This window comes from Equus asinus, chromosome 3 (genome assembly GCF_041296235.1).
Source record: "Equus asinus isolate D_3611 breed Donkey chromosome 3, EquAss-T2T_v2, whole genome shotgun sequence".
Taxonomy (NCBI): Eukaryota; Metazoa; Chordata; class Mammalia; order Perissodactyla; family Equidae; genus Equus; species Equus asinus.
Genome location: NC_091792.1, coordinates 81568039 through 81593882, shown reverse-complemented (window position 1 = coordinate 81593882; position 25844 = coordinate 81568039). Strand labels below are relative to the sequence as shown.

Here is a 25844-nt window from a genome sequence, read left to right as displayed (position 1 = left end):
ATGAGACATTGTTTCAGGTTGGAGGAGGGACAAGCGGATTTCAATTAAATAGCTGTCACTTCTGTTGAATTATGTGCATATGATGTGCAATCGGTTATGTTTAGAAATAGTTTTTTCCAATTACTTGCCATATGCTACATTAGTAAATTGTGTATATATATATATTTCAGTATTTCAGTATTATGTTTAGGAGAAAACAGTGTGCTTTGTACAAAGTAGATAGTTTTCTCAGAATGAGTTGTTTAAGGGATTGATTAAAAGCACACAAACAATTTCTTTAAAATGATCTATTCGTTTTATAATAGTATATACAATAAACAAAGAAAGAACAAAGGCAAGAACAACTTTTTGATTCCTCATAATTTTAGGTATGGGCAGTTTGCATATCAGGAAGCCCCATAAAAGATAATTCTGAGCATTTTTTGAATAAAATTTATATTTAAATTTCCACCCAAATCACTGAATATTGAAAATATTGACTAGAAACTATTCTCCTGAGCAGTTCCTTCATTTCAATATAAAATTCTGTGTCTCTTGTGTTGGTTTCTTGTAAGTTTTTGAACTGGACTTCAGCGTAGACTTAGGAGGGAAACATCTGAACTTTCCTGTTAGAGTGGTTAGTCAGACTAGAAAATTCAAACTGCAAAACGAACAAAACAGGGTGGGCACAAAGGGTGAAGTGGTGCTCCTACAGTGTGACTGACAAATAATAATGTACAACTGAAATTTCACAAGGTCGTAAACTGTTCTAATCTCAATAAAAAGTAAAAAAGCAAAAAACAAACATACTATCTTGGGATTTGAATTATCTGACTTGTTTGACTATACTATTTGAATAAAGTAAGTAAAAGATCACCCCTATATCTGTGATATTGAATCACAATTTTTTATATCCTAAATGACGATAGTTCTCAGTTAATCCAAAGTTGGGCAATTCCAAGAACTGGCAGCCCCAGAGGCACTCAAGACTTAAGGACACAGCCACTTGTGGAGAATTGTGCGTGCTCGTTTGCTTGGTAAACGTGGCCAGGGGGCTTTTGGTTAACTTTAGTGTGGTGGGAAGGAGATGCCACCATTGGCTTTTCCTGTTCTGCTGTTTCTGTGGCCTGGATGCGCCCTGATATGAATCATACACTGTCGGGTGTAGATGAAAATACAGTGGAAACCAGAGAATCATTGACTTACTTCAACAGACCACACAGGCCTATAATAGAATATCCCAAACTAGAAAATTGAAGCTGAAATTTCTTTTCTGGTGGAAATTCTCCCAGTCAGCCCTGAAATTACTTCGCATTTAAGCAGCAGTAGTTCTCATGAACCAATGGCAGGTGGGGTGCGCTTGTTTCCATTGTTCCCTTGGCCTTGGCAAGTGTATGAATTTCTCAAATCCCTTCACTTCAGACTTATTTCCTAATTATGTCCAACCCTACACTCCACTTTGTTCTGCTCTTGGTTACTGGCAGTGGAGAAGAGATTTTTGAAGCCAAGGACTTTGTTTTGTCTACCTCTGTTTTTGTCCTTCCCCGTGTCCCCCAGGTCCTGGTATCGTATGTGGCACTTTGGGTGAATGGATGAATGAATGAATGACTGTGAGTAGGAATCTTTGTACCCTCAAAGCTATTATAATTATCTTCCAGCCTCCTCTTCTTTCTCCAGGAAAAGTCGGCTCTTTTCTTTTAAATGCTCCTCCAAGACTCTATTTTCCAGCCCCTTGGTCATTCTCTGTGCTCCTTCCTGGACTTGCTCCAAGGTAGAAAAGAGGACACATTCTGCTCACCAACAGGTTTCAAAATGCTGTGAGATCACCGTGAACGCAGTGCTTTCTGGGTGAACCTGTCTGGCACAGATCCAGTCACCAGGCAACAGGATCGCCTCAGACTGCTCCAAAGGAAAGGCTCTGTGACATTGATTTTGGGGTGACGTTAAGCTTCCCTGTAAACACGCTCACCTAACTAAAGGCAGGTGCTGGTTAATGCCCCGGGGATTGCAAGGATTTGTACTCCTGACTCCCATAGTAGTTTCCTCCAAAGCTAAAGCTTGCCGTATCATTGTCATTGCTATAATTAGTTGATGTATTGCAATGAAACTCAGGAAACTAAGATTTTTATCCTCTCCACTGCATCTCTTCTGTTCTGTTCATTATCCAAGAGGGAATTTGTTGCTATTTGAGCCCCTGCTACATGCTCCTGGTACTGATGGATATGTACTTGACTTACTGGTTTCCAGCCCTAATTTCCCACTAACTCTATGAAATATTCCTCTTATCTGTCCCAACCACATGAAGGCAAAGCCACTGAGGCTGGGAACAAGGGGCAAAACCGATGACAGATGTGTGTTCCAATTTTGCCCCTCCGGGAGTAATAGGCCTCAAGAAACAAGATAACTTGCTGGAGTCATGATGACTCTTAAGCCCAGAAGGTCCTCAGAAGCCACAGAGACAGCACTGTGACCTATCAAGAATGCTGAATAGAAGCTGGGATGCCACCTGCTAAAAGTAGGCCTTTTCTTGTTCATTTAAGAACTGGCTCCTGGTGATCAGGAGGCCTGCAGGCTGATGGTTCCTTGTTCACTATCAGATGAAGTGCAAGTTCTTCTTAAAGCTTCTGTTCAGTTAAAGATCACCAGGAGAAGCATTTGCCTGCTCACTGGCTGAGGCCCTGCCAGGGTTCTCATCTCCCAAGGCCCAGAATGGGTAGGACTAGAATTGGGCATTTCAGGCCACTCCTCTGAGCCCAGACCCCGCTCGGGCCAGCCTCACACAGCAACACCTGGAGAGTGAGTTTATTTAAGAGACTTTCTCACGCACGTCCACTGGTAGGGATGGCATCACCTCTGAGGGCAACAGGGAAGACCTCTAAGCAACCAGCAACCTTCCACTTTTGCCTTACAATTCTACATAATAAACGTCTTCAGTAACAGGAAACCCAGAACACTTGGTTCTGGGTCATAAGAAAATATTTGCACTCAGGATAGGTAAAAGTGTTAACCTAAGGGATAAATGCTATTTTGAGACATCTCTTTTCCTATTCTATTCCTATTCTCTACTCTTTAAAAAACTCTCAGGATTTCTGTTTCCTAATCTGAAGAATAAAGATTTCCAAAACAAGATCCACGCCTCCTGTCACCCTTAGGACGCTGTCGGTGTCAGCCCCTTCCCCTGGCTGTGGTCTGCACTTCCTCTCTAACGCCCATCGAAGCTTCTGTTCACTCTAATGTCTCCTGAGTAATACCCAGAAACGCTCTGAAGACATCTCTAATTCTCGAAACCCAGTCATTTCCCAAGTGGCCCATAGAGACATACAATGGACCCCCTTGCTTCACTGTCCTCACTGGCCCTTTCTCTTCTACCATATTGTATGCTTCACTTTTTAAAAGAAATTCTTTGCACTAGTACGTAAGCCCTGTGAGAGGAGGGAGTTTTTCAGTTTATTCTCTCATACGTCCAGCACCTAAAAGAATAAATGCTAATAATCATCCCCAGCATTTCACGCTGGGTGGCCCATCGCCAACGCCTGCACGGCAGCTTGCGAGGCAGCACTGCAACCAGCGATGACAGAAAATTTCTACTTTCAAAGTTGATACAAAGCATAATTTGAAACTCTCTTTTGTGTTGTATGTATGCTCGATAATGATTAAAGTCAGAATTTGCCTTCATTTTTCTAATAGTAAAATGATATATAAAACTCCTCTTCACATTTGTACTTGGCTTCTAAATTAAATGTGAGCAGACTCGGAAATTTGAGACATTTTTATTAGTGTGGATGTTTGGTCCATTATTAATTTTTACTGTATCCTCTTACAATTAGCTGTTTCATACATATAGTCTTGAAAGTGTAGACAGCATTTATCTTTATATGTAAATGTCCAAATACTCCTGGAGTAGGAATTACCTTTCCCACCACCTTTTGTTTTTATTGCAATACTTTTGTATCTGGAATTGTCATATATGATTTATTACGAGAGTCACTGTGCTGTTACTTTCCTCATCTAACCGGCATGGAAGAGCGTGATCTGAGTCAAGTGCTGTGTCTGTGTTTGTGTGTTGTAATCATTGGCTCTCAGTTTTGAAGATCCGTTCTGGTTCTTTCTTAAATGTCAGATTTGCACTTCTCTTTTTGTTCTAATGTGGGGATTCCCACTCTATTGATAATTGCTATGGTTATTATTTTATTTTGTGACACCAGCCATTTTACTCAAGTGGCATTTTAAAATAAGTTAAAATTAATTTTAATTTGAGAATTTTGTGACGTTTCTGAAAATAATTGGTGACAACTTGGAATTTTGCCAAACCACAATCAGGAATCACTTCTTTACTTTATGTTTGCCAAAAATTATAAATCTTCTTAGTTTGTAATGAGGTGTGTTTGAAAAGGGAAAAGCAGGCAAGGAAGAGGATGAAACCAACATTCGTGAAGTGTTGTGTGAAGAGTGTGAACTCTCATCTCTGCCACTCACCAGCTGTGTGTCCTCAGTCACATTATGTAACCTCTCTGAGCTTCAGTTTCATCATCTTATAAAATTGAGCTGATAGTATAAACAGTTCATACCTTAATAGTTTGACTTTATGTGAAGATTGAATGAGTTTAGGCGTGTGTGACATTTAGAATGATTCTTAGCATGGCATAAATACGCAATCATTATTGTTTAATGAGGACCTTTTATGGTAATTCATTTCATCATATTATACACAAAAGCTGTACATTTTTGGGTGTATCATGAAGAATAAGTTTAGGGACAACTGAATTTGCACTTATCAAATGTTTATGATGTCTTCTTCAAATTTTAAGCCAGTTCCGTTGTGGCTTCATATGACAGGCAGAATCCAATGACTTAGCCATTTTACGCCTTCTCCCGCCCTGGCCGGGAGCTGTTTCCACCTCAGCACTGCCTCCCTGTGAGACTGGGAATGGGTAGTAAAGCCCCTTCGTATGTAAATGAACTTGATTTCACTAGCACCATTTAGTTAAATCCATTTGCAGAGCAGGTTGCAAAGAAGAAAGGAGAAAGGTCTTGAATTTTCCCATAAAGTCCCCTAGAAAGCCACTTCCTATTGGCAGAAGGAGGCAGCGGAACACACCGTGCATAAGCCAGTTGCAAAGCCTGTTTTCTGAAGCTGAGGGCACTAATGAAACGTGGATGGATGTGAGCTTATTTTAATTTAATTTAACAAACATGCATTGAGTGCCAGCTATAAGCCGGGCACTGTTAGCCACTGACAATACAGTGACGAACTAGATACCAGGCTCGCCCTCAGACATCTAACCGTGGAGGGGGGGAACCTGATGGGCAGCACTAGCTCTAGTGCATAACAGAAGTACTCCAAACGGAAGTTCCCCTTCAGGAGCTGCGGGTGCCCTGCCCTGCGCTCTAGTTCGTTCACATAGCGCACCAGGGCCCAAAGCTGGAGGCTGTTCTTACTCTTCTGAACTCCTGCTGGAACCCGAGCTCAGGAGTCCTTCCACGCGGTCTCTTTCTATTGCACACAGAGTAGGGGTCCTGTAAGTTACGGTTCAGCCGAAGTAAACCAAAATGCTGGCCTCGATCCTGCTCTGATCACCTCACAAACGCACCGCCACCGAGAGGGTCTGAAACCAGGCTTCATTTCAAAGGCAGGAAGCAAGTCTCCTTCATGTAGGTCAGAAACTGAAGTGAAACTTGCAGCCAAGTTTCCAAGACTTGTGGTTGCAGGTCTTCCTCTCTCCTCCCTGTACCAGCGCCTGCCCCCTGTTGCCTTTCATCTGAATCTTCCAACCAAGTCCAGGAGTTGCTGTGGTCTGAATATCACTAACCCGGAGCCCTCTCCGATGGAGCCAAGGCACCTGGGTGGAAATCATGATGAGTCTGTGGTGGGGCTGCATTAGATAAGTGTCTTTGATTGCAGGTGACAGAAGTCAACCCAGCTAGCAGAATTTAAAAAAAAAAAAAAAGAGGGGTACAGGAAGAGAAGTGGGTTTTTTGGAAGGATATTAGCGTTCCCTCCCAGAATTTAAAGGCAAGCTGAGCAGCAAGAGATGAGAAGGACTTAGTCTAGCCATCATGGCGACTCTGAAGCTTTCAGCAAATTGAAATGCTGGCCTCAGTCCTGCTCTGATCACCTGGAAAAACTACCTCCACCGAGAGTTTCTGAAACCGGTTTCATGTCAGAGGCAGGAAACAGCATTCTCCCTCATGTGGTTCAGAAACCGAAGTTAGTGGCCCTTCTCTCCACTTAGAGAAGTAACTAATACTCGGGCAGTCAGTCCAAAGAGTGTAGGCCCCGGGAGGTGTCTGTGGGCGTGAGCCAGGGTCTGTGGGGATCTCCCTCTGGATGAGGGTGGGGCAGTCTCTACAGAAGGGGAAATCGTTGTAAGCCGGGCAGCCGTGCCACGGAGTCTATGTATTGGCCCTTTCTTGGGCAGAATGATCGTCTAAGGAGTCCCGTCTTTTTTTTTAGGAGACCAGATTTTTATCAGAGGGAGTTATCATTTTATGAGTAATTTGTCATTTTCTTCATTCCACCACTCAGTCTGGCATCATTCATGCTCTTACTAGTTAAAATCAGTCTATAGTCATTTCTACTTTCCTGATTGACTCAATGTCATTTCTCTCAGTTTAGCTTTTGTTGGTTACATTTTAGAAGAGGTTCTTGAGATGGAATTTAGACCCCCCAATGGAGATTTGGCGAGCGTACCTGAAGTTGTTCTGTCACTGTCCCAGGCCAGGTTGGCTCTCGACCTGGGAGACTGGTCCATCCTAGGCTCTTTGATGCCCTGAACCTGAATTACTGTGGCACCCATTCATTCATTCATTCATTCATTCATCAAACCTTCCTTGTCTCAGAAACTCTATCGGGAGGTAGTGTAGAAGGATAAACTTGGCACCATCCCTGCTCTGGAGCGGCTCACAGGGTTTGGAAATACACATGCTGGAAGGGGGATAGCCTTCTATTACCCAGCGGTTACAGTGTTGCGGCTCAGGCAGCAGCCACCTCCCCCCCAGCCCTCACCCCAGAGATGCTTACATGGCAGCACACCTGGCCCCTACAGCTATGCCTGCCTCGCAGACTGACACTCTGGGCAGGATAACAGTCCCCAAAGATGACCTCAGCTCTCCCTGGACCTGTGAATATGTTACGTCAGGTGGCAAGAGGGAATTAAGTCTTCAGATGGAATTAAGGCTGCTAATCAGCTGACTTTGAGATGGGGAGAGTATCCTGGATTGTCCAGGTGGGCCCGTTGTTATCACAAGGGTCCTTATAAGGGAAAGACAGAGGCGGAGGAGGGAAAACCAAAGAGAGGGCAGCATGAGAGGGTCTTGACCCGGTGTTGCTGGCTTTGAAGAGGAGGACTGGGGCCACCAGTCAAGGAATGCAGGCAGCTTCTAGAAGCTGGAAAAGGCAGAGGAATGGATTCTCCCCTGGAGCCCCCAGAAGGAAAGCCGACCTGCCAACACCTTGATTTGAGCCCTGGGGGACCTATGTCAGACTTCTGACGCCAGAACTGGAAGAGAATACATCTGAGTTGTTTTAAAAGTCACGGAGTTTGTGGCGATTTGTGACCACGGCAGTAGGAAACGGTTCTGGGAGGAGTATGCCTTGGGAGGGCCCTGGTTGTATGGGGACAGACAGGGGGCGACAAGGTGCGTCTTCCCAGAGCATCATTTAAAGCATCATTTTCACAGTAAGCATGTGGAATAGGATGAAAATTTAGCATCAGCCTTGAAGATAAAACACAGGTTTTCAAATTTTTTCTAAGTCGTGAGCTGCTTTCAACCTGCCCTGTCAGATGGAAGTCTTTAAGAGGCACCAGTGGACTTAGCACCGTATCAGTGACGACTGGACTGCTGCCCTTTCATTCTTAGCAGAATATTACACGGCTTTTTTAACTTAGCATTTAAAAATCCATGTTCTCAAAGATGTGATCATTGGAATTTCATTTAAGGATTTAAAAATACTCTGTACCAAAGCATAGTAACATCTAACATTTTGTAATCCTTTCACAAACTCTTTTATATGGTGCTTAAGACAGCTTTGTGAAGAGAGGGCAGTGATTGTCACTTGTCAGAGGAGGAAACGGAAGCTGGCATGGTTGCCCAGCAGGTGCGAGAGCGGCAATGGAGGCTGTTTCTGTGATGCCAGGGGGATGCCAGGCACCTCACTGGAGGCGTTTCTCTGGGGTGGGTCACACGAGAGTCAGTCCTAAAGTCACGAAGCATTGGCCGTGCTGTGGCTGTTCACGCAACCCCTGAGCCTGCACACCCGCTGCTCCTGATTCAGTCGTCGCTGCTTTCGCTATGACTGTGAAACTGCAAGCGGCGCTTGTCCTGATATGACTGGGTCTGTTCTCACGAAAGGGCCACGTTGACAGAAGAGCACAGACCAAGCACGAGAGTGGGCCCGGGCTTCCAGCAACTGCAAAAGCCATCTTCCGTTCTGATGCCAATGCCACTGACATGAGTCAGATGCAGAAGGAGGATGAGGCCAGAGTCTCTCGCCCTCTCCTGGGGCCGAGATCGCAGGCCCTCTTCCGGCTTTCCTCAGTGCCCCTGTCCACTTGCGGCAGGGCCTCACGCGGGCTTAGCTCTCAGAAGCCACTGTGCTGTTTCTGCACTTAGCACGGAGCGCACACTCAAGCAGTGTAGGAAAGTTTTGTTGTATTTGTAGGCTTGTCATTATTATGAAGGGCTTTTGAACTGCAGTGGAGGTCTTTTTCCTTCCTCATTGTCTCTCTCTTACTCCAGTTCAAGGTCCATACTTTGTAAAATCTGTCAGACGTCTTGCCTGACTCCCACCTCAAACCCCACCCTCTCCCAAGCCCACCCTTTCCACTCTCCATTCCTTCGCTTGCTCTATTAGTTTATCATAACGCTGCTCTCACCTGACCTATTCTATTTTTTCCATTTTTGTCTGTCTCCCATACTGCAAAAGTGGATGCTGTATCCCCTTTGTTTGCTGTTCTCTCCCCAGAGCCTAGACAAGTGCCTGGCACATGGTAGAGCTCAGTAAATATTTGTTGAATGAGTTACTGAGCTCTTTACATCTCCCCCAGTGTCTGGTACAATCCCTAGAAGACCCTAGAAGAATCAAAAGCAAGAAGCCATGGCAAGGAGGGAAAAAAACCTTAGCTTACTTTTTTGTAGTCAGAGTTTCCAGTTTCTGATTGACTGGTTGGTTGGGGAAAGGAGGGATACAGAGGAGGAATGTCAGAGCATTGATTCCGAACTGCTTGCAGCCCCCAGAATGGCACGCGAGCCCCTGAGCCTGGCCTTGGGCTGAGCCCTTTCTCTGCCTGGACCCCTCCCGCAGACAGAAGTGAGCAGCCACACGGCGGCACCAGCCTGTTCACATCATGTCCACTTAAGATAAGCAAAGGCTTCATTTAGTTTATTTTGTTAATTGGGTGCTAGGAGGCCTTAGGGAGAATGCTGGGAGTCCACTGCTGTGAGACCCACTGATTTGTTACACGTTTGCTCTGAAACTCGTGACGAAGAGGGGCCTCCTCTCCCCAGTGCATTGGTTGGGTTTTGTTGTCATGGCTTTTGGAAAGCCTACCTGGAAAACTTCCAGTTACCGCTTAAGGTCTAGATCAATGTCACGTCCTCGACGACAGCTTTTCCCAGTGTCCATAGTAGGGTTCTTCAGGGCACCCGGGCACCACCAGCATGCTTGTTCACGTCGCTGGCGGGGTCTCATCACCCTGCTCATGTAAATGACTATCTGTTCCGTGATAACCATTGTTGGTTCTGTCTGAGCACCAGGAGGCCGGAAGTCATCTCACCATGCTTTTCATCTCCAGTGTCCAGCTTCAGCCTCTGGCACGCAGGTGCTCGACACAGGTGGAGAAAATGAGCAAGTAAATGCATGAAACAACAAGAGCCTTTGTGATCCAGCACAGTGACCTGGCTGTCAGCGTTTGGGCCTTTCTGGGGATACTATGTGACTGTGTTTTTCTGTCTTCATTCAGGCACGCTGATTGTTCTGAAACATCCCTATCCCAGAGAAGTGGAAGAACCTTCCATTTATGAGTCCGTCCGGGTTCACACAGCGATGCAGACAGGAAGAACAGAAGATGACCTGGTGCCCACTGCGCCTTCTGTAAGTGGCCATCGGCCTGACCCCAGCCCTCTCACTGTCCAAGAGTGATAACACGCAACGAGAGTTACACGCTTTCATTTTTAAAGATTGACACCTGAGCTAACATCTGTTGCCAACCTTCTTTTTTTGTTTTTTTCCTGCTTCTTTTCCCCAAAGCTCCCCAGTACATAGTTGTATATTTTAGTTGTGGGTCCTCTTAGTTGTGGCATATGGGATGCCCCTGCAGCATGGCTGATAAGCGGTGCCATGTCCACGCCCAGGATCAGACCCGCTGAAACCCTGGGCCGCTGAAGCGGAGCGCGCGAACTTAACCACTCTGCCATGGGGCGGCCCCAAGAGAGGTACATGCTTTTTAAAGCATGTTTGTTCACATAAAAATTCTAACTTGGGGTATAAAACCTGCAGAGGAACATGAGGTCTGAAGCCTCTCACTCGGTTCTTCTGGTCCAGGGAAAATAATAAACAAATACAAGGTGCTTGCGATCGATTTTAAATACTTAGAAGGCAGCGTGTAAACCCCGGTCCTTCTTAGCCGGACAATTCATGGTCGAACGGGTGAGAGAGGGTCAAGTTCACATTGTGGCTAAACTGTCATTCTTCAACAAGTTTCTCAGAGGAAGAAAAATGTCCTTTCCCCTCTCCTGTCTATGGAAGAAGAGTTTTCCCCACCTTTGCTATAACCAGGGGTGTGGCTCCGCCCTCCCTGAATGAAGGGCGCAGAGGAAGATGTGGAGCCTTGGTCCGTTTCAGTGCCGCCGGAGCTTGTTCTTGCCAGGCCATTTCTCCTGTTCAGTGAGCTGTGACCCTGCACAGACTCAGCTCCAGCACCCACTTCCCTTCCTTACACTCGGGCTCGTCTGTTCTTTTTCTCTTCCTTGTTTGCCGATACTCCTGGTATAAGACATCTGGATTTGTGCAGATGATGAAGAGGACAACACGCAAATGACATATCAAGAACTAATTCTAGACGGCAACCATTACACTTGAAAAATAATCACTTGAAGATCTTCAGCTACAAATTTATATTAAAACCCGCATGACCTTTCTGTCTCCAGAGTGCTTTTCCTACGCTGCCACCATACAGACCTTTCTTTTTTTTTTAAGCACACTTTCTTTTTTTTCTTTTGGTGAGAAAGATTGGCCCTTCCCAGCCAGCCTGGCCCCTGCCGGACCCTCTGGGCTCACGTCAGGCTGCTGCCACGCTCACACTGTGCAACCTGCTGTCTCCCGTGCGTTTCTCCCACTGTGCTCCCTGCATCTGAAATGCTACCCATAGCACTGCTGTCCTCCCATCCTTCAAGACATACATCAGGGATCACTGCCTTCCAGGAAGGCTTCCTGGGCCCTCCTAGCTTCCTTTACAAGGCTCCGCTCCTGTGCTCCCAAGCCCCCTCTGCTTCTGTATTCTGGAATCCTCAGGCTGGACGCTAAGTCCTGCCTGCGTGTCTGCCCTCCCCGTGGCCTCACGCTTCCCAGGACAGGAGGTACAGCTTGTCTTCACGACTTCACAGCCCAGCCTTGACATGTTACCTTTTTGTTACTGTGCCACGTTACTCGAAAATAAAAATCTTGGGAACTTGTTAAGAAAAATATTTTAGCTTTTTGGAGTTGGAGGAGGAAGCATCAGACCTCAGAACTAGAGGAATTTAGGGAAGCAAGACAATAAATAGCCCCAAGTCAGAAGGGACCGAGGAATAGCTCAGGACCTACCTCTGACCAATTCTCTGTTTCCCAGGCCACTGACGCTTCCTAAGGGGCCTCTCTGCTTCACTCCACCGCCAGTCGCTTCCACTCCTCTTCCGTTGGACTCAGTTTACCTTACCGTTCTCCTGTTACCCTTCCCTACACGTCCCCACTCAGGCCCATGGAACCACACCCTCCTGCGTGTGCTTTACAGCAGTGACACGCAGCTAACACCTCATCTGTGGAGTTGGTCCAAGCATGAGCTGTAGCACGCTTAGGGAGAGAAGGACCTCTTTAGACCACACTCCGGAAGCCTTTGCTTGCTCCAGGCATCAGATGGGTTCACCTGCCCAAGTATCTGACTATGACCATACACAGAAGGGGCTTTTCCAACAGTGCCGAGTGACAGGTTGAGAATGACCGTGCTCACGCTATGTGCCACGAAGCCCGTGGAGTTTACTGCGCATTCATATAGAAAGAAAACTATAAGGTTTTCTAGTGGATTCTGAGGTGTCTCTCGTTACTCCTCACTAAGGAACGACCAACAACTGACCAGCCTGCTGGGAAACAGGACTGGTCTGATCAGAATGCTCTTGTCCTTTGCTGAGCACAGAGTTCTCTGCCTTCCCTTTGCCCCCAGTGCCCGCAGGAGGCTGTGCCTACACCTGCCCTGAGCCCAGGGCTCCCAGGCTTCTGTCTTCTCTTCCTGGGATGCAGTTCTTGCACAAGCTCTCATGGAGGAAGGGAATTAAGTCCTGTTTAAAGAAAAAAGAACTTCTTGCTTGAAGTGAAAATTAAAATAGACGTCCTGTTGCCCAGGCATGTTGCTGCTTGTGCGAGCCTGTTTGCCATCCCTCGGCAACTGCATTCGGGGCACTTACTATTTACAGATTTTATAAACAATGTACGGTTGGGTTCCTGAGACAGGATGAAATTTAACTAATTCATTTATTTTACAAACTTTGTTTTAAAGGCCGACCATCGGCTCAGGGCTGTTTTAAGCACTGGGGGTTGGGCGGTAAATTAGGCAGAGGCTCCGCCCTCCCTGAGCTCACATTGTGGGGTGAGGGGGTCTGAGACCATGATCCGTGTAATAATGTAAAACCAGCCAGTACTATGTCCCAGAAAGAAAAAGTGGGATAAGCAACGCAAAGGGTAGCAAGGGAGGCCTCTCCGAGGAGGGGACCTTTGAGTAGGGACCGCACTGAAGGGGCGCCACGACTCGCGTCGAGTGTGGGAAAGAGGGTCGCAGGCGGGGACCGGGACAAAAGCCCCGCGGTGGGAACTAGGTGGAGGGTCTACAGACCAGGCAGGGGGGCCTCGCCTGGCCTGGAGCCCGCTGCGGGCAGCGGCAGCGATGCGCCCCCTGCGGCACGGGCCGAGCGAGGCCTCGAGGGGCGGCCCCTGCGGCCCAGGCCACGGTTTGGGGCGCTGCGCGCGCGAGACGGGTGAGAAGTCGGGAGGCCGGCGACGTCCCCGCGGCCGGAGCTGGCAGTCCGCCCCGGCGATGGGAGCTGCAGACGCCAGGATTCCTGGCGGGTGGCCTTCTCATGTGGAGGGAGACGCTGTTTCTAAGGTGGTTTGCAACCCAGACATGTTTAAACGCTGGTCTGGAAAAAATGGCCGTCAGTGCCTCACTTGTAAGACGAAGAGACACCTGAGAGCCCCCAGAACCGTCTCCACGTGGCCGGGGGCCACCAGCTGTCCCAGGACAGCGAAGCAGGGCCGAGGGTCGGGTCGCTCCCCGCGGCGCCGGAGGCCTTGAAGGACGGGTCCAGAATTTACTTTTGTGCTAAGTGTTGATGAGAAATTATGAGAATTTTGAGTAACTTAATTTTCTGTTTAGGTGTTTAAATTTTTGAAAAGATCATTCTCACTGCTAAGTGGGAAATGCAGTGGGGCCAAGCTGGAGGCAAGGAGACAGCTGGGGGGCTGTTAGAGCAGTCCAGGTGAGAGACGGTGGGAGTGGAGACCCGGGAGGACCGCTAGACCGCTAGTTAGAACGGGAGGAAAGAACTGGTCGCCTTCAGGACGTGTTTGCAGGTGGAAGGGATAGGATTTAGCGAACAGAGAGCCCAGAGGGAGCTGCCGCGGCTCGGATGGAAGGGCCAGGGGGTCGGGAGGATGGGAAAGAGGGCTGCTTCTGTTTTGGACCTGGGAAGTGTGAAATACCAGTTAGTCATGCTGGTAGTGATTAGTGAGATAATGTATTCCAAGTGCCTCACGTAGGATAGGTCCTGTCTAAAATGTTAGCTAGCTCCCTTAGCTTCCCTTTTGCGGAATGTGACGTTTTTAACAACTCTCTCCTTCTAAAGTTTCTGTTCCCTCTGCCTCTGTGACATCTTTCTCTATTCTGTTCTCTCTTTAACCCATTTTATAGTTCCTCTTCGGCACAGGTCCCTTGCAAGATGGCCTCTTCCAGTATTTTGTCGTTGAAACTCTTCTCACAGTTAACATTGTGGAGTCTATCCTTCTAGTCTTTTTTCTTGAATAAATATATATTTGCTATATGTGAATATATATAATGAGCTCTCCATTGTAGACTTGCAATATGCTTGTTTCATTAATTGCATATTGTGAACATCTTCTGTGTCATTATATAGTCTCCAAAAACATCATTAAAACAAATTCCTTCGTATGCCATAGTTTGGATGTATCATAATTTATTTAGTGAATCCTGTATTATGCTTTTACATGCTACTTTTTGTTTTAAATAATTCCAAAGTTACAGAAAAATTGCAAGAACAGTACAAAGAAATTCATTTGTTCCTGAGCCATTTGAGAGTAAATTACCAACATGATGTCCCGCACCCAGATACTTCAGTGCGTATTTCCTACGCACAAGGACATTCGCCCGTGTGACCGCATACAGCCATTCAGATTAGGAAAGGACCACTGATACAGTGCCACCGTCCCAGCCGTGGATCTCATTCCGGTGTTGCTGGTTGTCCTACCAAGGATCCCATGTGCTATCACGGGCTACGTGGATTTGTCCAACCTCTTGACTATTCTTCTCTTGAGAGCACTAACTCAATTTTTCCTAGATTTCACAACTTTGACAAGTTTGCAAACTAAGGGCTATTTTGTGAACTGTTGCTCAACTTTGATTTGTCTGACATCGCCTCGTGCTTAGATTGAAGTTTGACATTTTTGGTAGAAATACCACAAAAGTGATGCTTTGTGCTTCCTGCCCACTCTCAGGTGGAACACAATTTCAGTTTACCTCAGTACAGCGTGTTCAATTACTTGATCAATTGGTGTTCGCCAGATTTTTCACTCTCAAATCACTTTATTCCCCTTGTTATTAATAAATATTTGATGGGAAGTTATTTGAGACTAAGCAAATATCCTGTTCCTCATTAAACTTTTAGCCACCAATTTTAGCATTCATTGATATTTCTTGGCTGTTTTAATTATTACTATTATTGTTGCCAAATGGTGATTCTGTGATTTATTATTCCTTTTACATTTATTGGTTGTTATTCTACTGTAATGAGAAGCTTTTTATTCTCCAGATTTATCCAAATATTTATTTTTATATCAATGCATTATAATCATGACTATCATTATTGATTTTCATCCTTCAATATTTCCTGGGTTTGGCCAGTAAGAGCCCTTTTAACGTGACTTCTGTGTCCATATAGCCTCAGAATTCTTTGAGAATTTCCTTACTTTCTGGTATAGCAGAATATTTCAGGCTTATCTTGTACTTTTCTTGCATCCAGCTCTAGAATCAGCCAGTTCTCCAAGAAATCTTGTTCTTTTTTTCTGGAGAATGGTACTTTAGAAATTCAGATCTGGGTGCCACATGCTTATTGTTATCAGAACGTCACTCTCGGCCCACTCAGGGAAGAGAGATAGGGAAAACATGTATCTATGTACTTATGTACACATACATGGTGACGTCTTTATTTTTATTTCAATCTATCGATCAAGTATTATCTATTGATCTATCCACGGGTTCACATTGATCCCTCCAGTCCTAACCCAATGCCACAAGGCTCCTTCTAGTGCTTTCCCTTTCTGTGTTGAACTCCCTTTCCCACAGTGAGAAATATGGATCCCACTGTCTTCAGTACACTTACTTATGTGTCGATCGATCAAATAGCAATCTCTAGTTGCTGGGACCGCCCCTGCCTGGCCACTGCCCCTCCCACCGCCACCAAGCTGCCTGGGCTTACGCCCTCCACCCCTTCATGGGGAAGCGCTCCTCGCCCTGCCAGGCTTCAGCTCCTCACACCAGGCTGCCACCTCCACACTGTCCACACAGCTGCTGTCTGCACCCTGTGGGGCTCCCCACTGCACCCTCACACTGACACCTGCCTTGCTCTCCCACCCGACGGCTTTGGACTAAATTTAAGGCAGACAGGCAGGCAAGGAGGGAGGAAGGTAGGAAAGTTGATTCTTTATTTTTAAATATTTAGGTTGTTTCCAGTTTGGGGCTCTTATAAACATTTCTCCTGTTACAGACCATAGGTTTTTTTTAAAGCTAAATCTGCATATAATTACTTCCTTTCTTACCTCCTGAGACCAAAATAAAATTAGTATTCTCAGCTCATCCCTCTGCAGCCTTCTGCTTATCTATCAAAACCTTAGAAAAATACTAGACTTATAGTAAACTGTTTGGATGAAGGTAAGATGGCACTAGTAACATCGCTCTTCAGTTTGAGCTCGGTGAATAATTCTCTCCAGGTCTTCTGGATAACGATTTACCCGTAATTATTTTGCCTCTGCAGATGTCAACCTACAACAACCCAAAATGTTAATTCTTGCCGTTTCCATGATATAATACCTAAACTCAATTCACTCAGCTCAGTTTACATGGAAATAAATCAAACTGATCATTTGATGTCAAATTCACAATATTGTTAACATTATTTAAGTGAACACCTGAGAGGTTCATCCTTACTTTAATGCCAGAAGAACTTTAAAAGAAGTGAGTGTGTATTATTTCTTAGTTTAACTCCTTTTCCTGAGGAGGTGGTTGTTCCTCTTTTTATCTGGGAGGGAGAATTCACCTCAGAAATAAATACTCTGGAAACTCCCATAAAAAGAACCTTGACGTCAACTAGTCATTTCCCAGTTTTTATTCATTTTTTTCTTACTAATCTAAGATATATTATGATATCATAATAGAATAAAATATCCTACCAGGAATTCTGTTTCTTCAGAAATTTCTTGAGCTTAGGGTCCTTGTTTTATGCAAATTTCTGTTTACACAGTACCCCACCATCCCTTACATTTCATAAGTGCCAGCTAAGTGTGGATATCGTTGTTACCCTGAATTAATGATTTGCGAGTTAAGAAATGACTCATTGTCACTGCAGATCCCTTTTAGATAAATCAAGAGTAAATAAGCCAGCACTTACATGATCAGTAAATAAATCAGGAGTCTGTTCTGTGGAATATGGGTCTCAAGAGATGGTCTGTGAAAAAGAAGGAGTGGGGGTGGGGAAGGACCATGTGATAAAATAAATGTTGGAAATGCTGTTTCTAAGGTTCCTTCTTAAAAATTCACAAGGCATACCAGCATAATACGGACACTCTGGGAAGCTCTGAAGTAAAGACATCCCTTTACTGTGCTTAATGCGGAGTACCCTAAATGTGGTGACCAATGTCAGTGCGCGTGCAGTTACGTGCGTGAGGCCCTGCGGCAGTCCCGGCAGCTGGGAGCCACATGACACGCTACGCTCAGCACTAACTTTTATAAGTGATGTGACATGGTTTATTGTTCGCAAGTTGCTAATTCCAGTCAGAAGAGAGTCTTTCAGTTGCTACAGAATTGCCCCAGACCATCGGGTCTGAAAACGGGCTCTAAACACAGCGAGGATCTGCAGAGCCCAGGGAAGGACAGGTGGCTGTTAAAGATCGGAGGCAAACGCATGTTTCAGTTTAAATAGGACAGAAATAGAAAGACGACAATCGTGTGGGGATAGTCTGGGCATCACCTGTGCTTCTTTCTCTTTCAGCTGGGCACCAAGGAAGGGTACCTCACCAAACAGGGGGGCCTGGTCAAGGTAAGTGGCGAGTTTTTGCTAGTGCCAGCACCAAAGAAAGAGGACACGTCCTGGAGACTCAGTTCTCACTTTGACACTTGTGTGTGTAAGAGGAAGATTAGCCCTGAGCTAACTTCTGTGCCCATCTTCCTCTATTTTACGTGGGGCGCCACCACAGCGTGGCTTGTGAGCCGTGTGTAGGTCTGTGCCCAGGATCCAAATCCACGAACCCCGGGCTGCTGAAGTGGAGTGTGTGAACTTAACCATATGCCGGGTGGCCAGCCCCTCTTTAACACTTTTTTTAAAGCATAATTGCCTATTCATTTTGACCCAGTTCTAATTTTTCCCTTTTTGAAGAGTTCATCTTTATGGCTAATTTTAGTCAAAATTCTGGAACATCACTTGACTGTTCTTTGCAAAGCCAAGTGTGTGAGCATAGCCTAAGGTGATGCTGGAGGAGACAGACAGGCCTTCTGGTCGGCGAGCGAGGGTGAAAGCAGCACACAAAATACAGAACATTTCTTTTCTTTTGAATTTTTTTTTTTAACAAAGAAGAAATCAAAATTGTATAAAATGTTTTCCTAAAAGTAGGCCAAAAACGTCACTGGTACTTATGTAGCTATGTTATAAAATCCCAAAGAAAACGCAATTTAGGACTTCACACTTTAGCCTGGGGTATCCAACTGTCCCCCGTTTATGTCACTGTGCCTGTGAAGTTACTCGATTTCTTGTTAATGTGCCATGGGGACCCTCACAGGTACCGGCCTGCTTGAATTCAACCGAAATATTTAGTTATTTGTGTCCCTGCTAGACTGGATGTTCCCTAAGGATGAGAAATATTCATTTTCATAGCCTCTTCATTTTCAAATCCTCTGGTACTTCCTTTAACTGGGCTCATTGCCACCCTGGATAGGATTAAGCTTCTATCCAGGGTTAGTAAATAAGAAGGACACGGTGGGGAACAATAGTTTTTGCCACCAGGGCCCTGGAATTCTTAGGAAGGTTAACATATCGTGTGGTCTGATGTTCCAAAACCTCAAAGTCCTTCTTTGTAAAACAACAATAATAATATTTGGCATTATGTGAGGGTCAGCTTTAATATGTGGAAACTTCCACGGATAGCGTGTAACCTGCAATAGGTGCTCCAGAATGACAGCTATCGTCATCAGTGAGTTAATACGATGGCAATTTTAGTGGTTATAAATCACCCTCATATTAACGATGGACTATTACTTTCTATTTGTTTAAATATGTTCATGATATCTCTGCCTTCGTTATGAGCCTAATGCATGGAGTCATTTTAATTTTTGAAACTTTTACATTTTAAGTTTAATTTTGAAACTTTTTTCTCAGAAACGACACCACAATAATATTTTATTGCACTTAATCTTTTAGATACTTTTAAAGCAAAAGGAAATTGTCTAGTTCAATTATTGCATTCCTATATTCAAAACCTACATGTTTTCATTATTTTTTTTCTCAGACCTGGAAAACAAGATGGTTCACTTTGCACAGGAATGAACTGAAGTACTTCAAAGACCAGATGGTGAGAAACGTCATAATACACTTTCCCTTTAAAGATCCGCTCTCTAGATGAAAGGGACGCCTGCCTGTGAGGTCCTGAGGGCTCCCTTGTGAGCACTGCAGCGCCCACAGAGCACTGGGGACGTGAGGTCTGGATTCCTGACATGAACGGAGTGCTTCTGCAGAGACGAGGTGTGCATCCCGGAAGCCTCGCCACAGACCGCTGGGCCGCCTCCCAACGGCACCCCGTTGCCTCTGCGTAGACAACGGAATCGTCCTCTTGCCACAATGTGTTAACTGTCTCTTACAGGAATTTCCCCCTTTATTAAAAACATGTCCTTTTCCCATGCCCATTTCATTAAGCCAATTTAAAACTATTTTATTTCTTCTCACATTCTCTATACAAAATTTCTGAGAAAGTAAAAGTTTAAAAACATGAGAGAGAAATATGACTCCCTTTCACGTGTTAAAATCCATCTCCATCAAATTTAAATCAGCAAATCTGGCTCTTAATGCCCGGTTTCAGGACAGGCCAATTCCCAGAGCAGGGGTGTGGGACCTCCATTAGTAAGGTTTTCTATGTGAAAGTCAAATTGACAGTCACACATAGTGGAAGATTTGTTAGGGGATTAAGTGATGAATAAATTGTATGTTTTTCTATAATGACATAGGTTGCTTTTTTTTTCAGTCACCAGAACCAATTCGGATCCTAGACTTAACAGAATGTTCAGCTGTACAATTTGATTATTCACAAGAAAGAGTAAACTGTTTTTGGTAAGTTGATTTATAAACGAAATGTGTTTTTTTTCTGAGGAAGATTCGCCCTGAGCCAACATCCGCTGCCCATCTCCCTCTTTTTGTATGTGAGGCACTGCCACAGCATGGCCCCTTACAGACATGTCAATGTGGCACAGATTTGCACCCCGGAACTGAACCTGGGTTGACGAAATGGAGTGCGTCCAACTTACCCCCTAGGCCACTGGAGCTGGCCCTAAGGAAGTGTTTTTAAAAGTCTTCTTGCCAGACATTTATTTTAGCTGAGGAATACGAAACTGTATGTTTTTAATGTGTATAAATGTTTTGATCTGAGTGGTGTGGATTTAACCGTGGCTCAGGGCATATATGTTTAAGAGTGCTTTCAGCTGAGTGGGACATAATGCCTCGTTTAAGGTGGCTTAAAAAATAGGCAGGTCTGCTGGGTACAATTGTTTAGGTTGTGTACTGCACAAGTATGATATACATAAGAGGTGTCATTTACATCCTGAACAGCTTAATTCCTTTGGAGTTTTTTCCTGAGTTTTAATTAAAACTTTGTTGACTCCGATGATGGGTGATTTGTATTGTTATGAAAATTTCTGCAGATGGCACAAAAGTGTTTTGTTCTAACATAATCAATATATCATGACAATTTTCTAACTGGAAGAAGTATAGTGTCTTGAGAAAGAACTATCTTATTCCCCACCAACTTTTATTTTAAAGTTTTTCAATCTTACAAAAGTTGAAAGACTCATGCCCATATTCCTTTCACCTAGATGCATCAATTGTTAATATTTGCCATATTCGCTTTATCTCTATTCACTTTTTTTCCTGAACCAGTTGAAAGTAAGTTGCAGACATTATGGCACTTTACCCCTAAATACTTGAATATGCATCTCCTAAGAATAGAAATATCACCTGTAGAACTACAATACCATTATGACATTTAACAAAATGAATGTTAATTCTATAATATCAACCAATAATGGATATCTTTTTAAAATTTGCATAAAGGCACAAAATGAGCCAACAGGGCTTTGTATTTCTCATATAACAAAAAATTGGGAGGCAGGCAGCTGCCTTGACAAGGTCAGGTCCAATGTCTCCAGTTCTCTGGGCCTTTTCCTCCGTGCTTGCTACTCTGGAGTACAAGATGGCTGCTCCCGCATAAGGCTTCATGCTTTCATCTAAGTCATGAAGAAAGATGTAGGCATGGCATCAGCCACGTCTGTCCATGTTTTCTCAGGAAGGCAGACATTTTCCCAGAAACTCTTCTATCACACTTTCCCTCACATCTCATTGGCTAACACTGGGTCCCATGGGCACCGCTGGCAGCAGGGAAAGCTGGAAAAGGGTACTAGAATGATCTTAATTGGCTTCAGCTAATTATAATTTATCACCTGGGGTTCTGTTAGCAAGAAGAAAGGAAAAAATTATCTGTATAAATAGGCAATTAATTCTGCTTCCCACAGGGAGTACCAAACAATGAGACTTCCAGAAACCAGTTCTGTACAGTGTGTACACACGACTCCCTGTCACGCCCCCATCCACTCACCCCTCACCTCGACCTCACATCCGGTTTACCTGCTGTGCACACAGACTTGCCTCTTGTCTATTCAACACCAACTACTGGTATAAACAAAATATGCTGCATAGGCTTTAGGATATAAAAACCTGTCTGAATTTCAGTTCATGGCTTTCTTTCTTCATGAAAGGGAAAAAGATTTTTAGTATTTTGCATCTCAACTGTTAGACAAGAAGTAGGCGCAAGATGTAAGTTGAGCTGACCTTATTAGTCAGGTGATTTTTGACCCTACAGCCAAAGCAACAGTCAAATGGAGAGTTGGCATACCCCTAGAACACGTCTTTTGTGCCAGTGGGAAAGTCCTTCCCCCCTCCAGTGAAGACTAACTCACGGCCGGCAGTGGGCAAAATAAATAGTTGAGAAGTTTCATTCTTTTTTTCTGTCCTAAATAGTTAAGACTGCCTCTGCCCACCGAGGGCAGTGTTCTCTTCATTGAAGCAAGCGAATACAAATGAGTTCCTCCAGCAAACCTTCTCTTATCTGTCTTGCTGCTTCTTCGAATCACAGCTCAGGGCCTGAGTCATTTGACCTTTCAGCTGCATAAACACATAAGTGTTGTATTCAGTCTAAGACATGAGCAATGAAAGGCTCTGGGGATGTCCTGGATGTGTTTTTTTTTCTTTGACTTCTCATTAAAGAATATAAATCTGGCCTGTAATAGTAATATGAATGTACAACTTCCTGACATTTCTGCAGGTTGCTGGCAGGGAGAGCTCTGCATCACCAGTTCTGCAAGTTATTTCCCCAGTCTTTGTCAATTCTTTTTTCTCTTGAAATACTCTAATTAGTGTTCTACTAATATATATTCAGCTAACCATCTGGAATGTCTTACATCCTTTCTTTTGTCTTATCAGCTTAGTATTTCCATTCAGGACATTTTATCTCTGTGCAAAGACAGGAGTAGAAGCTGATGAGTGGATCAAGATATTACGCTGGAAATTGGTGAGTTACACAAGTCTTCTGGCTGCCTAGCACCCAGAAATAGCGTGTTGATGACTTCAAACATATTTCTGTTGAGTCAGACTATCCCCGAGAATCAATGGGCTGTCTCCTTGCAGGCTCGTGGAATGGTCTGTTTGTTATTCTGGGACATGGAATGGGTGGAGTCAGGGGTAAAGAGAAAAAGGGTGGAGCTGCTGGGGTCTCAGCCCCTGAACTTTGGCCTCCTGCCGGAGCAGCTATCCCTCTTCCTTTAAGCGTGTAAGTTGATTCACTTTTGCCTGGAGCAAGACATTTGGGACCAGAAGGTCAGACAGAGGAAAGTTGACATCTTTCTATAGGAGAAAATCCTTTTAAACTCTCAGAGAAGGAAGCTCGCCAGTGGAATTTCTCTTAGTTTCCAGTGTGTTACTTTGTGCAGTTCAAGAACAAAAGGTAATTTATTTTCTCAGCTTTCTGTAAACCTCCTAGCAGGAGGATGGAGTGCTTCTTAAAATGTACGTCTCACGCATTTTTTGTATCTGTTTGCAAGTCAGTGAGTTATTAGCCAAGAACGTGCCCTTAACGTTTTCTGAAATTTCCTATAGATACCATCTTAAAAGTCTGACTGTTTTCAAACATGCACAATTTTTCCTATATGTTTTTTAATGCAATTAGCTGATATCCAGAATCTTGTTGACTACTCCTTTCTAGATTCTGGAACTTTTGCTTTTGGTTATCTTTTCTGTTGAGAGCCAAATAAATATACTGTACCACTCGCTTTGAGATAGTTCCAATGTATTTGCTATTCAATGGGAAATACTTTGCCATATGAAACCTTTGCTCAGATATGAATCAGTTTTTAATTCTATTTGATAATTATGCAAGTGACATATAATGATTATAGAAAATTAAGGTAAAAATATATCAAATACACACACTTTCGGACTTCTCCTTGTGCAAATAAATATTTAAAAACAGAATTTAATCATTCTCTAGTGTTCTTTACCTGCTCACTCCACTTAACAATATACTATGAACATCTCTGCATATCAATAAATTTACATCTATATCTTCATTGATTCATTGAATAGTATTATTGCATTTTATAGATTACTGTATTAAGCTAAATCCCAATTTGTACATGTTTTAGCAACCACTTACAATACTTCTCTTGAGAAAAATGCAAAAACCCCAGATTAAAACTGGGAGGGGCACGTGATGATTTATTTGTAGTTGCATGGTTTCCTTACTTATCAGCATGTCTTATTTAATGTTTGTTAAAAGCCAGAGTTCATTAGCTTAAAATTGCCCAATAATAAATACACACGTGTGTTTTATTACAGTCTCAAATAAGAAAACAGCTTGACCAACGGGAAGGCACCATCCGATCTCGGTCCTTCATCTTTAAATAGACCTTTCTTGACGACGGATGCCCTGGCCCAGGAGCAGCGTGGGATGCTCCCTGATGCTGTGATCCATAGCAGGCTCCAGCCAAGCTGACTAAGGATTTTTCTTTACAAACAAATCAAAAGCAGATGCTGATTTGGACCTTTCAGAACACAGCACATTTGCTGGCTCAAGGAAAACTGCTGCCGCTCGAGATGTTGTCATCTCCTTGAGAATACCAGCCATCATCGTTCTGATGGCAACCGACGACAGCCCCACGCCAGGTGTGCTCACTCTTAGAACACAATGTAAGATAAACGGGTTTTGTTTTCCCTCATTGTGGTCCCCAAGCTGGCTGACATTACCCGAAGTCCCACTCTGCGGCACGGGTGGCTGTCCTGACGGCCAGGTCGTGCTGATAAGCAGGAAGGAAACAGCTGCACACTGTGAGGCTTAGGCTGCTTCTTCAGAAAGCACATCGAGACAGCAAACATCGACGATTTGGGGGCAGTGTCTGTTTTTGCTTTTTCTAATCCTTTATATAGAAAAACAAAACAATTTCCAAAACTGAAATGGAAAATGTTTGCGCTATTTATTTTCTCGTTGTAGAAGGCTCAGAAATCCAGTGGGTCCTTCCTTCCCTTCTAATGATAAACCTGTGAGAACTAAATGTCCTATGGGTGATTAAGTAGGATGATAAAGATAAAGGAAGGTACAATCTAAAAAACACCTCTTTTAATCATTTTGTGGGAAATGTTTTAAGATTGAGAAAACATAAATCATGGAAGGGTAATAATGTAGTAGATAAGTTTAATAATAATTATTATTATAACTAACAATAACTATAATAATAATTATTATTACATCTCTAACAATAATAGAGCACTTGTAAGCACTAAGTTATCTTCACACAACATTTCCGCAAACAGCCTGAAAGAGACTTCTCAAGGAGAGTGTCTTAGGACAATCTCTCCTGGAGCGAGCTGTAGGGTTGGCCCAAGAGGAGGAAGAACCACTTTGCACTGAGATGCTGAGCACCCTGCATCTTATTCAGGAGCGACTTCTGCTGCCAGCTGAGGGAGCAACACTAAATGCGCATGCGATGTCTAATGAGGTGTTTGTCACATGGCATTTTCAAACTAGGGTAAGGCGATTGAAACAGGAGAATGAGATCCTGGCATCCAGAGCTCATGAATAGGTTCTAATCCCTTCTATTATCTTTGTTAATACTGCTTTTTTTTTTTTTTTTTGAGGAAGGCTAGCTGTGAGCTAACATCTGCCGCCAATCCTCCTCTTTTTGCTGAGGAAGACTGGCCCTGAGCTAACGTCCATGCCCATCCTCCTCTACTTTATGTGGGATGCCCACCACGGCATGGCTTGCCAAGCGGTCCGTACGTCCGCAACCGGGATCCGAACTGGCGAACCCCGGGCCGCCAAAGCGGAACATATGAACTTAACTGCTGCGCCACGGGGCCAGCCCCAAATACTGCTTTTTTAGATTGAAGTTTGAAGGGAGATAAAAGTGGAGGAGGAACCCCAAAATAAAAAGATTCTGGTGCAAAGCTATGACAGAACACCACTCTTGCAGTCTGAAGGGTGACCTTGTTAAATAAGTTTTTTCTGTTATTTAAACATCTAGGACTCAGAAATTACATTACATTTTTGTGTATTTCGACAAGGTTTTCAATGTATTTTGTTATGTTAGTATCATACAGGATAAAGCAAGTGTCAAGGTATTGTGTCCAGTTTGCAAAGTAAGGAGTTACAAACGAGTCCTCACTGAGAGGTCTGCTTTCATGTTTTGTCTTGTCAGAACCAAGCATATTTCTTTGTGTAGGTAATATTGATTTTACTTTTTGTAAAATATATAATGTTTATTTATATTCTTTGGTTATGTTTATTAAAAAGAGCATGATTTTGC

The 25844-nt window shown here is 44.1% G+C and overlaps 1 protein-coding gene across 1 annotated transcript in view; it reads left to right on the top strand.

Moving 5' to 3' along the window:
• DAPP1 (dual adaptor of phosphotyrosine and 3-phosphoinositides 1) overlaps positions 1–25844 on the top strand; it is a 48674-nt gene extending 22830 nt beyond the window's left edge. Inside the window, exons 4-9 of the mRNA XM_014846070.3 lie at positions 9942–10072; positions 17725–17772; positions 19235–19297; positions 19964–20049; positions 22471–22558; positions 23881–25844. Coding sequence (XP_014701556.1) covers positions 9942–10072; positions 17725–17772; positions 19235–19297; positions 19964–20049; positions 22471–22558; positions 23881–23949 — 485 coding nt within the window. The 3' untranslated portion in view covers positions 23950–25844. The remainder of the gene's footprint in view (positions 1–9941; positions 10073–17724; positions 17773–19234; positions 19298–19963; positions 20050–22470; positions 22559–23880) is intronic.